Source organism: Rhamphochromis longiceps, linkage group LG14 (genome assembly GCF_057381845.1).
Source record: "Rhamphochromis longiceps isolate RC_006_pf linkage group LG14, R_longiceps_female_GT1.1, whole genome shotgun sequence".
Classification (NCBI taxonomy): Eukaryota; Metazoa; Chordata; class Actinopteri; order Cichliformes; family Cichlidae; genus Rhamphochromis; species Rhamphochromis longiceps.
Window position 1 is genome coordinate 40040795 of NC_140570.1, and position 12900 is coordinate 40053694.

The 12900-nt window shown below is 43.0% G+C and overlaps 1 protein-coding gene and 2 long non-coding RNA genes across 4 annotated transcripts in view; 1 reads left to right on the top strand and 2 right to left on the bottom strand.

Moving 5' to 3' along the window:
* Positions 1 to 140: 140 nt before the first annotated feature.
* LOC146654745 (uncharacterized) lies at positions 141 to 1613 on the bottom strand. The gene is made up of 3 exons (XR_014907149.1): positions 1073 to 1613; positions 764 to 959; positions 141 to 211 (listed from the first exon to the last, which is right to left on the bottom strand). It is a non-coding gene; the product is annotated as an uncharacterized LOC146654745 (long non-coding RNA).
* Positions 1614 to 3903: 2290 nt separating this feature from the next.
* On the bottom strand, positions 3904 to 9174 carry LOC146654746 (uncharacterized). The gene is made up of 3 exons (XR_014907136.1): positions 9037 to 9174; positions 8631 to 8683; positions 3904 to 5098 (listed from the first exon to the last, which is right to left on the bottom strand). It is a non-coding gene; the product is annotated as an uncharacterized LOC146654746 (long non-coding RNA).
* The window catches only part of timm50 (translocase of inner mitochondrial membrane 50 homolog (S. cerevisiae)), a 29230-nt gene continuing 25440 nt past the window's right edge, over positions 9111 to 12900 (top strand). The window contains exons 1-2 of one of the 2 annotated variants that reach the window (XM_085379309.1): positions 9111 to 9424; positions 11191 to 11353. In XM_085379309.1, coding sequence (XP_085235435.1) covers positions 9209 to 9424; positions 11191 to 11353 — 379 coding nt within the window. In that variant the 5' untranslated portion in view covers positions 9111 to 9208. Of the gene's footprint in view, positions 9425 to 11184; positions 11354 to 12900 lie in introns of both variants that reach the window. The other variant, XM_085379308.1, reaches the window with a different exon arrangement.

Below are 12900 nucleotides of genomic sequence, written 5' to 3' on the forward strand. Positions count from 1 at the left end.
GTTAGAGGATGAACCTAAGAGCGAAAAGAAAACTAAATTAGCACTCAGGTTGAAGATTATTTTAATTATTCATTTTATTATTAAAAGCCCTCAAAAAACAAAACAAAAAAACAACCAATAAATATGAAAAAGAAAATAATAGGACTTACTGGAGTTATTCATTTTTGGATCCATCAGATCATCTGCATACTGCACTTCTAAGGAAACTTATCTGAGTGGGATAGTTGCAAAAGTAGTACGTTAGATTCAAACAGCATTAGAAACGCTACTTATGCCCCTCGAGTTCTAACACCTTGTCAAACCAGTCCAGCAAGAGCAAGTAGAAACAGAATTGTTGAGTAGTGTCAAATGTTAACGGAAATGTAGTAAAAGGAGAAGCTTGCAGGGTGCAGAATTATAAGAGCTTTAAAGAAGTCTCAAGACAAAAATGAATAATTTAGAAGCTCCAGGACAAGAAAAATAAACAACAAGGGCTAAAAACCCAAATTCAGTTCAACACAAAGGTGGCATGACAAAGAAAAAGTGAAATATAAGTAAGACTTGCACAACGTAAATGTTATTTACAAGTGGACACAATAACAATAACCAAAATTGAATACAATTTTAAATTTGAAGAAGTTTATCACACAAAAAAACAAAACAAAACAAAAAAAAAAAAAACAGGTTTAGGACCTTGACTATAATTTCACTAACATGTTTTATAAAACACATAGTTGATTAGTTACACTGCAAACTCCTGTTTTAACATGTACATGTACTATACCTGTCATGTTTGAGGTTTTCTGACTGAAAACACAGACTCAGAATCCAAGTTCAGTGCAATTTTGTCTTTTTACAATTAGAACATCAAGTTGCCAGCGATAGCAGAACATTCAAGCCGTCTGAGCCATAACTCCTCAGTTACGACACTCCGCCAGTTTAACAGATCCTTAATCCTCCTTTTTACTCACACCCCAGGTCTAGATATCGGCACAGAAAGAAGCAGAAGGTAAGTTGCAGTCTCTCACAGAAAAAGCAGACAAACATTTCCATACTCCAGATGAACAGAATCAACTTTTTGGGATTTCCTTACCTGGATGATTGAGCGTGCATCAAGACATTTCCATACTGAGACACCAATCTCACTAACAGGTCTTTATTAACAGTCTGGCATCAAATGGATGTCTTCCTCAAGCCTCAGTAGGGAGCGGCAGATCACAAGTTCAGAAACAGGTGGGGTAATCACCTCAGGTACCCAGGTGTGCCCAGTCTGGCTGGAGTAGGCAGAAGATCCGCTTCTAAAACACAGGGTGTGGTTAGTGCACCCACACAGCACAGACAGATAGAAAAAGAAAGAAAAACCAGAGGGAGAGGGGACAGGGGACATCCAGGAGGACCATGACAACACAACTCTTTTGTTTCTGTTATTTTGCTTGAGTAGCATACTGTCATGGTCCCTGTGTCTGCCCAGTCGGCCCAGTCAGGCTACATGTGTTTGTTCTGGTTTCTCTCGCTCTCTCTCCTTCCTGCTCGCAACGGTTTGCCTGGGTGGAGTTCATCATGGGCTCCTGCTTTCGGTCCTCACACCTGCAAGTAATTACTCACCTGTGATTCATCAACCTGTCTGTCTGCCACTTCTTAAGGCAGTGGCTATGAGACCTTCGTCGCTGGACTATTGTGTAACACTCCTTAGTGTAATTCTGGCCTTTCCAACATTTCGAGTTCTATTCATGGTTTCTTAGTATTAAATACCTTGACCCTGTATATAGATTCTCCTTGCCCCCGTCTTGAGACCCTGTTTCCCAGAACCTGTACGTGAGTGTGGCAGTTTAAGTGTGGCATGTAGAAGGAGGAGGATTTCCATGTGGAGTGAGCGGACCGGCAGTGGACCCCTGGGATCCCTGGACCCCCTTTTCCCCACTTGTATATGGTGCACTTGGAGTTGTGTTAATAAGGAACTGTTTATTGTGATTCGCAGTCTGTGCGTGAGTCTATCCTGCTCCATCATGACAGATTCATATTCAAAATAATGACTCTGAAATTTCTTATAGTCCAGCTATTCCTTCAAAAGAAATCAAAATAAGATTCTGTCCTGTGATACAGTGATCCAGACTCTTGAGTCAGGATCTGTTCGACAACAGTTTATAGACAGACCTGTACAGCGTCCGTATCACTGCAGACGCTGCACCAATCCATCTTCTTCCCTTACTTGTGAAGAAAACCCAGAGATACTTAAACTCCTCCACTTGGGGAGGAGATTCCAGGTCCCTGACCTGGAGTGGGCACTTCACCCTTTTTTCTGCTGAAGACCATGGCCTCAGATTTGGAGGTGCTGATTGTCATTCCCGCTGCTTTACACTGGCGTGAGAATTTCTCCAGTGTGAACTGGAGGCCACCACCTGATAAAGCCAACAGAACCATATTATCTGCGAAAAGCAGAGATGAAATTCTCAGGCAGTCCCAGTGGAAACCTCCCACCACCTGGCTATTCCTTGAAATTCTGTACAAATAATCTGAATCAGTGACAAAGAACAGATTTGGCAGAGTCCAAACCCCACTGGAAATGAGTATGACCTATTACAAGCTCTTGCAAAAGTTGTATAAGGATCAAATGGCCCCCATCAGTGTGCCAGACACCCGAATACTCTCGAAGAACCTCCCACAGAACACTCAGAGGGACACAGTTGAATACCTTTTCCAAGTACACAAAACACGTGTAGACTGGCTGGGCAAACTCCCATGCACCCTCAAGTATCCTCAAGAGCGTGAAGAGCAGGGCCAGCGTTCCACGACCAGGATGAAAACCACATTGTTCCTCCGGTATCCAACATTCGACTAATGGACGAACTCTGGCCGAGCAGTGTGATTCCCCCCTATAGTTGGAGCATGCTCTCGGGTCCCCGCTTCTTGAAGATGGAAAACACCACCCCGGTCAAGAGGTTCCACCCTGCAACATGTTGGTTGATGGTTTGTGAGAATCCCCTGGCAGCTGCCCAGCACACACTGCACCCGACCCTTAGAGTGCTTCCTGCTGGTGATGGGCCTACAGGAGTCTGGGCTAATGTCCATTTATTGGACTGGGCGGGCCCCGTGGACTAAGGCCCAGCTGCCAGACGTTCGCCCCCAGGCCCCCTCCCCGGACCTGGCTCCAGGGTGGTAACCCTATCCTGGGCTGGGTAAACTGTTCCCTTCACTCCTAGGACTTTTTGAATGTTTTTGTCTGGTTGCTAACCCAGGACCCAGGTATGACTACTGTACTTTTCAGTACAGTAGAATTTTCAGCTATCTGTATTGTACTTGAATAGTTTTTTTTTGTTTGCTTGTTTGTTTGTTTTTACCAAACCCAAGTGACAAATAAAGAGGCAATGCTGAGATGGTTTGAATATGTCAGGAGGGATAGTGGACAAAGCATATTGAAGATTGAGCTGAAAGAAAGGAGGGAAAAAAACAAAGTGGACTAATGCTAAATTTCAAAATCTCAGTTTGAGAGTGATGTTGTATGCTTTTGTTTGAATGAAGTCAATTTTATTTTATTTAACCTTTCTTTATACAGGTAGAGACCTGTTTCAGACAAACAGGTTAAATAAGACAATTGTCAAATTTGGTGTATATGTTGGAACGCTCCATTTGAACCCATTTGAAAATTGGAACTTTGAATACACTATATTGAAAAAAGAGTAAAGCTACAACAAAGCTTTCAAAGACAAATCACTTTAAACTTATTGAACTATGATAAAGAGATATTTATGGCTCTTCTATTTGTTCCTTCATATAAGTGTTAGGGATATTCCAAGTGTTGACCTACCAGCGTCCTCACTGTGGTGAGAACCTAAATTGCTCATCCAAATGAGTGAAGAGGGTAGCAAATTTGGTTTTTAGCAATATCAGAAAAGCTATCAGACATGACTGATTTTATTAGAGGTCCAAAACAAGAATTTTGACAGTTAAAGGCTTCTTTCAACACGTTTGCCTGAACAAAAATTTGCAAAAAAAAAAAAAAAAAAACCGAAGGGGAAGAAGAATTCCAGATTGCTTTTGGTTCAATTCTGCAGACTTCCTCCCAAAAAGTCCATTTTGCTATTTGGTCATATCACTAAATAAAGGTTAACTTCTCTTTGTCTTGATGCTCAGTCATCCAGGTAAGCAGATCTCCAAATGGTTGATTCTGTTCATCTGGAAGTAGCGTTTTCAGTGGGAGAAACGTTTCATCACTCATCCAGGTGACTTCTTCAGTCTCAGCTGACTGCAGGTTTCAATCTTATAAACAGTACATTTGCATAATGACTGAAACCAGCCCACTGAAGGAACTTCTCTTTGCTTTTACCAGCCAATGTGATTTACCTAACAGTTACTCCTGCCATTTTTCATCAGTTCTGAATTCTTCATCATCTCCTTCCTTTAAATTTGTAAGATTATGCTTCATTTTAATGTCTGTCACTACATTGTATCAAAAAGGGGGAAAAATTAAAAAACCTCAGAATAACACCCTGTGTTAATTTATTAACTTTTAGCTAACAGTGCCACAAAGAGAGAACTGATTTGCTGATATGTCACTGATATGCTTGGAAAACAGAGAAATCTAAAGAAAATTTGAATATTTACTGTGACACAAATAATACTGGTAGCAGTCCACAGTGACAAAAGCAGAGCTACTTTATGGAGGTTGTTTCTGGGCTTTCAGACTGAGCCTTCAATCTGCCCATTCACATGTCAAGATGATTGACAGGACTCAAACGCGGGTCTCTGAATGTTCACAATAAAGGTGAGTTTATTTAAGTGACACCAGCTGCTATATACAATGGTGAAGGGAACAGGAGCTCCATAGAATCCAGAGAAGGGAAACACGCCCAAACTCCTGTCTTCACAAAGTCAGTCACTTACATGACCAAACTTGCACTCCACGCTGACGCTCACTCATGAATACACTCGCTCAACAGGGTCCAAGGGAAACAGGGAGGGATCAAGGAAGGTCTGCACCAGGGAGAAGAGAAACTGTGACAGCTGGGGCTACACGAGCCAGCGATGACCACAACTCAGCCGCCGTAGTGACCAGTCTGATGGGGATGATGAGCAGCAGGTGAGTTGATTGCCAGCAGGTGCGTTGGCCGAAGGTGGAAATCTGCAATGCAACACCACCCAGGCGGAAAGGAGTGAGGATGGGAGGGAGAGAGGGACACACAATAACAAGCACTGACAGGAACCCAGGGAGAATTGGAGGACCATGACATCACATTTCAAAATCAAACAACTACAGTGGGAGACCTCCATATCTGGCAGGAAATTACCTCCATATTATAATAATAGTAAAATCTTTAATAGAAAAAATACATTAAAAATTTTAAAAGCTAAATAGAAAAAGTCAGCTGACTGCTTTCAAGGCATAGAGTTGATGCAGTTTTTTAATGCATCATTATAATAAATTCATTACTATTTAAAGTAAAGAAAAATGTAAATGTAAAATTTCAAAACATACAGCAACCAAAACTGAACCAATTTGTAAGTGCAAGAACCTGTGAGCAACTAAAGACACGTGTTGGGATTAATTTTTATCTTGTAAGGCTAATGTCGCATAATTAGCACCACATATTTGTGTTTTGTCTTTTACTGCACACAGGATTCACTCTGATGCTAACAGACATGAGCAGAGAGAAGCATTCCTCTCTGTGGAATATAGCTAAGGTGATAAATCAGTTGTTAGGCGATGGTATGCACCATACACTCCTTTATGCAGATCTGACTGGAGGGTAGGAGGTGGTTGCCATGGTGATGGGTGAAGCAGTGACTCCAAATAAGGAGATGCCCAGAAAGTTGCAGAAGGAGAAACATGAGCTGAGATCAGACCTAAGGGCACCTTAATCTGTTTTAGTATCCTGTTTATCACCCATAATAAAAAGTGTTAGTGCCTGGTCGTGGCAGTCGTTTGTCTCTGAGAGAGGAGGTCCAGAGCATTTGACTTTTACTCCATTGTCTCTTCCCAGAATCTATTTTTTGTTTGTTTATTTGATTCCTGTCTGGCAATAGTCCAACAAACGGTCTCTACATTGGTTAAACTTAAAATGATTTTTATTTTCCATTTCATGAGGACAGTCTTCTTAGCAATGGATAAGGCAGCGAGAGCCATGTGGACTGTAATCATCTCCACAGTGACATCATCTAAATGACCCGAAAAGCAAACTGAAGGGGAGGCTGGAATGTTACATTTCAAAAAACTTTGATAAGTCTTCGCATATCCAGCACCAGAACCTACGAGCATGGATGTAATTTTTAGGCGTATTGCCTTTACAGTGCGAACAGTTGTTAGAAGACGTAAAACCCATCCTGAACATCCATTGATCTGTATAGTGCACTCTATGTATTATTTTATTAACTGTACCCAGGGATGTAAAAGAATTTGTACCACACTTGATGGCGTTTGATTAGGCTTTAATTTCTTTTTTACTATAGACTTAATTTGTTGATATTCTAAAAATCTATTCTTGTTAATCATGTATTGTATAACTAATCTGTCAAATGGAATAAAGTCTGTTCCTTCGAATATATCTTCCAAGTATTTAATTCCTTTACGACTCCAGACTGTGAAGTTAATCATATTATTGTTCTGTAGTATGTCAGGGTTGTTCCAGATGGGTGCACGTTTGCTTGGGATGAATGAAGACACCATGCTGTCAGAGAGCAGCTGATGTTGATGCTTTTGCATACATCGTATTTGATGTTTGAGCTAATGAATGGTAGGTCTGAGGTCTCTATTTATATTGCATAGTGCCTGTTCTGTGTCTAGCTAGGGTTCATCTAAGTGGCTGTGATTTAGGCAACCTGGGATGAATTGTAGCCTGTTGGCTAAGAAGTAGTGTTGGAAGTTAGGTAGATCTTGTCCTCCTTTATTCTTGGCCCTTTGTAGCGTTTTAAGCTAATACGCAGGGGTTAACTCTCCAAAGGAATCCAGAAATCTAAACCAGTTCACAAAGAAGCATCTATGTCCACTGTGAACGACCATCTTTGAACGGAGGGCGGGGCTTACGACGCTAACTGTCTGTCATTTATAATCCAGTTTTGAGAGCCTTCCCAGACGCCTTAACACCCACTCACATCCTGGGGCCATTTGACCTCAGCAAGCTCTCACAATGGGTTCACCCAAAACCTCTGATAGTGACCCACACCTGTTTTCACACTTGGTTGATGTGATGAGGCACATGATCAATAGTGGGTCAATGAAACCTCTTAGGAACACTCCCAATAGGACTTCACAATCCAGGACTCTCCACCAATAGGGCTTTGGAGTTGACATCACGCCACAATGTATTGTGGGAACGTGGCGCCATTTTCCAGGTCCAAGATACAGCCAGAGGTTGGCCATAAGATAGACTTAAACATAGACTTAGACATAAGATAGGTCTTTCCAAGCATCTTAGATTTCCCTCTTCTCACCTATCTCATAATCTAAATCAATCCAGCTGTTATATCAGAGTAAACACTAATATTTTTATAGTTAGGGTAAATTTGAGGCTGATTTTTTTTTTATTTTTTTGCATCTTGCATGTTCTCTCCAGGTACTTAAGATTCCACCAACAGTGAAAAATACAGATTGTGAAATTTTCTTTGATAGTTTGCATCTTTTTTTTCCCTTTTCTTTTTTTTAACCTTTTACCTTTTCTCTATATTTTATTGTGCTTATTATATTTTACTGCTTCTATTGTTCTTGCGCTATTGTAAAGTGACCTTGAGGGTCTTAAAGGCGCCTATAAATAAAATGTATTATTATTAGTAGTAGTTTTGTAAATTCTTGCACAAATAACACACATAAACAATTAAGCAGCGTATATAAGCATGTATTTCTTAATTTTTATTAATTAATCAATGGCTAATGATTTATAGAACCTAACTGGAAGCTATGTTTTAATATTTAAGTCGGTGTCTCTTTATAATAATAAAAGCTAAAATAATTAAGTTTCATAACCCCACATATCTTCAAATGTTTTACTAATTTCAACTCATTTTGAAATGTTTTCAGCAAATTGCAGGTGAGTCAAATCTGACGTGATGATTTGGTGATTTTATAGACATGTGTATCTATTATGTATACAGGGAAGGGGCACTACAGTGTCAGCAGATGGATCAAATACTAATGTTTGAAAAGAACGTGGCTTTACGTTCCACCTGAAATTTAGACGTGCTGATGAATCTGCTCGGACTTTGCGCTCAGTCTCTTCTGGAGCATGACTGACTCCACCCTGGTGCAGCAGGACAGTACTTCAGTTTACTGCCCATTACTGTCAGTATCACCATAATTTTTGCCCTTCCTTCATTGACTTTTTAAGTAAGTAGTTTCTTTTTGCAATACTATTTGTTTTCCTACAATTTCTTGCAATTCAGTTCCAGCCTAGCTTTAAGGTTTAACATGGAGAGGGGTGTTAGGGGCTTGTTTTGCTCATGGCTGATAATGTGGACAAGTTAGAAAATCACAAATTTGGAGCTGTTTTTTTCTTGAGAATGACTTCCTGATAAGACTTATTGACGACACCTTATTTTTGATACCATAGATCAGAGAAGGCTAACAGGCGGACCACGGTCCGGATCTACAACACAAACAAACAAATTTTATTTTAACTGGTAGAGCTTTATGGTAGTGGTTCAGCCTGAAGAAACACACCTACCAGATGTGATACGCATCTGGGCAGTAAGCACTGGGACTCTACAGTGCCAGCAGCTGAAAAGACAGTAGAAAGAAAAGTTTAGAAAAAGAAAACTAAAAAACAGAGAAAGTGAGAGAAAAATAAAGAACAAAAACAAAATACAGAGGTAAATCCCCTGGTGAAGCACCTGATTAGAAACATAATTAGAAAATAAATCTAAAATTAAAAGTTTGACCTGATGGTGGCGCTAGAGTTTCATTATCAAGGGGCCATTTATGTATTCAATAAATAAACAAAGTGCCTGACACAAACACTTGCTCATCAGCCATATGCAAACCATTTCCTTGAGGCAAATATCGCTTGGTGGTAAAACGTAATATTTGATGAGAATATGAGGGTTAATGTCGCAATCGAAGGTCAGACTCACTCTTTCTTCTGATTGGTGCCAATCCTAAAAGGCCCTCCATCCTAGCGCCCCACGTGGCTTTCCACTCCTCTGATTGGGGCGTCTGCCTGCCCCTCACAGGGCCTCGGCCAATCGGGTGCTTTTGTCCTTCTTACTCGCGTCATTTGCGTTAGCTGTAGTGCTACTTTCCAACATGTCGGCTGTGTGTGTGCTCCCCATGTGTCTGCGGGCGAGCCGGGGCCTCCTCCGGCTCAGGAGCGCGGCGGCGGGTGCCTCCGCCCCAGCCATGGTGGACGTCATCCGGACACTGTCCACGGACAAGCCGCCGGCCGCAGCGGGCAGTGCGACGGGCGGGTTAGCTCAGGCGATCCTCCAGGAGAGACTCCAGCAGCAACAGCAGCCGACTCAGGTGCGCTTCATTTTACAACCTTAACAGCACTCAGTGGCGTCGACGGGGGTAACTGTATTAAGTAGTAGGTCCGACCGTGAAACCCCGCCATCACGAGCTGCCCTGGTGATGTAAATCAACTCATGAACGAACATTTCCAACCTTAGCGCAGACTGACAGCTAGCTTACATAAAGTTATTTTCCTCACCCACGCGGGCCCAGACGGACTAAACTGTGTGTTTTGTGGTGTTTGTCGCGACACACGTGATCTTCAGAAATGTGACGTTATGACAGCACCACCCCACGCGGGCTCAGCTGTCTGCTGAATGAATGAACCTGGCATTAACTAGCTAGCATGCTAATGTTAGCATGCGTTTATCTAGTCTGGCTGTAGCAACACAGCTTACCTGAGCCCGGCTCACGTGAGTATCCTCACAATGTGTGTTCCTCTGAACAGTAACCCTAGGGTTAGGGTTAGGGTTAACCCTAACTGTGTGACAGTGAGTGCAGCTGGCACTGCTGTGGTTACCTGCCCTTCACCCGCAGCTGTGTGTGTGTTTGTCAGTGCCACAGCTTGATTTTATCTGCGGGATAAATCGCATTAACAGCCGAGGTTTGTTTCGCTCTGAAGGTCAGAGCAGACCCCCACCCTCCTCCCCGTGCAGCTCAGTGTGGTGTCTGGTCATGGAGGAAGCCACCCACCACGTGACTCCTAACAGTGTGTTTCCCACAGACTCCAAACATAAAAGTGTGACATCTACAGACGAACTGTAATAAGGGTTTTAGTTAAAGACTAAATAATTGCCACTCCACTTCTTCCCAGCAGCAGATACAGAAAGTGCTGAAATCTGTTAAAATCCATGAATTTAATTGGACATGAAGGAAATCAACAGCCTTCCATGAGACCATGTTGGTTTCTGTCAGTCTGTGTTGTTTTAAATGCTGTATAACATTTGCACACATTCACACATCCATGCCTTTTCAGTTAGTTTGGCATGCTCCTGATGAGATGATGGACGGTGTTTTGAGGGTGATCTCCTCCCAGACATGGACCAGTGCATCTGTGCGTGCTGCAGTCTGCAGTTCTGTTTGGCAGCATCAGGTGCATGAACCTCCCTGAGGTTCTCCTTGGGTTCAAGTCTGGGGAGCATCAGAGTCGTCATCTTTCAGACACTTGACTACACACTGCGGCTACACAAGGGCCTACTGCAGCAGCATCAGGTCTCAGACTGGGTTTGAGGACTTTATCCAGCTAAACCAGTCATGCTGGATGAGCCTGAAGGTATCATAACGTTCGTCTCCAGACTCTCATCTGTCTCCTGTGCTCAGTGTGAACCTGCTCTCATCCACCAGAGCTGGACTGTTGGTTGTTGTCCTCTGCTGCACTGTGCTGTGAGCACGGGCCCTGCTGCACGCGGTCTGATTCTGACAGTCTGCTCAGAAACATGCACGAGGAGCACGATGGAGGCTGTTATGCAGCACTCCTCTACTGCCCTGCACGGCTCTCCTCCACACTCTGTCGACTGTGCCAGCATACACACCAAACCCCCTCCTGTCAGTTTTTATTGTTTCTGTAAATTCTGTTTTTGGGAATAAAGTTTTTTTTTGTTTTTTGCTTGTTTGTTTAAAAGAGACACAAAAACGTTTCCTTGTGTTAAACTGAATGAAGCTGACGTCTCTAACGCTTTCCTCTCAGTTCAGACTGAAGGTGAGCGCATCAGTGCTGCACATTTCATTAATGCTAGTTCATAGTCAAACAGAAACGCTTGTTTTTGTTTAAGGGTCAGCCTCCTCCAGAGGGAGGGGAGGGCGAGAGGGAGGGCGAGAAGGAGGGCGAGAAGGCAGAGGACAGGAAGCAGAAGGAGAACACGGCCTACGCCAAGAAGATGGTGCTACGGTTGGCCGGATTCATGGGAGTCGGCGGCGCGGTCGCCATCGTTTATATATTCGGTGAGTCTTTAAGCTTCGTCCTGTGCACTCAGAGCGAGAGACTTTGCTGCCTCTCCTGAAACGGCGTCCTCACTTAGTCAGTTTCAGCCGGTTTGCTTCACAGGTGGAAACACGGTCACTGTCAGCCAATCAGCTTGCTCAGCAGCACGTCTCTATGTTCAAATCCAGTTCAACCTCTTTCTGTAGGGGTGATGTGACAAAGGAGCTGAAAATAAATTTCAGTAGACACAAAGCTGTTTCTACCTGGTTTCTATCCAGAAACTTGACAAACATTCAACAGCTGCAGAGTTTAAATGTGTTAGATCAGGGGTGGGAAACTCCAGGCCTCGAGGGCCGGCGTCCTGCAGGTTTTAGATCTGCAGGACCCTCTGGGTCAACACACTTGAATCACATGATTAGTTCATTACCCGGCCTCTGGAGAACGTTACGACATGTTGAGGAGGTCATTTAGCCATTTCAGTCAGCTGTGATGGATCAAGGACACATCTAAAACCTGCAGGACACTGGCCCTCGAGGCCTGGAGTTCCCCACCCCTGGAATAAAGTCAAGAATAAGCCTGTAATCCAGATGTTTCCCACTGGATCAGATTGATCATGTCAAACCTTCCATGTAAAGAAAAGAAGAGATTTGTTTGAGGACAAACAGAAATTCTTGAAAAGGTTTTAGGAGCGTTTTTTTTTAAACTAATAGTTGACAGAGTCTAGTGTGGTGTGGCATTTTCAAAGGAAGAGAGGGTTTTTATTGTTTCCTTCATGCGAGTGTGCTGTGAGGGTTTATGCATGCAGGGCAGCTCTGTATTTTTCTCTTTAGAATTTAATGAGGGTTTTGTTGGAATAAATGTGCCACAGCTACCCTGGGGGTCAGTAATATTAAACTCCTGGAAAGATCACCGTGGGCTTTTCGGCCGGGCGCTTTTATACATACCCCTGTTTGAAAACATGAACCCAGCACGTGGTTGTTGGTCACGGATGAAACATGGATCAGATGTTTGGTTCTGCTGCTGGGTTTAAACACGTCAGTTTCAGGCGTTTCAAACAGGAGATGCAGCTTTATTCTTTGAGCCATCTTCAAAAGAACAAAAGAACAGGTATAATCTGTATTTCTGGCCGCGCTGGGCCTCTGAACTTCCTCTGATGGAAAGGTGGGTGTGATTGGTGTTTTCACACTTGGCTCCCTGATTGCAGGGACAGGTGGGTGGAGCTAGCAGCCTGTCCTTCAGAGGAGAGTCAGACTGAGGATGGTGAAGGGTGTTGTTGACAGGTTTGGCGAGTAGAAAAATGGACCCAGAGTGATCCGTTTAAGGAGGAGGAGAGGATGGAAATGTAATCTTTGATTTGTGGAGTCGGACTCGGGTGAGGACAGGATGAAGGATTTCTTTGGGGAGTCGTCCTCTTCAGAAACAAGTCGTTCATGAAGTTATTGGAGATTTTTGATTTGCTTTTTGTCTGCGTGTTTTGAAGACCGTGGCAGACTCTGTGACCTCGGTCTTCACAGGAATGGGATTTTATGTCTTTAATTCCACGCTTTCGATCGTATTTTGGATCCTT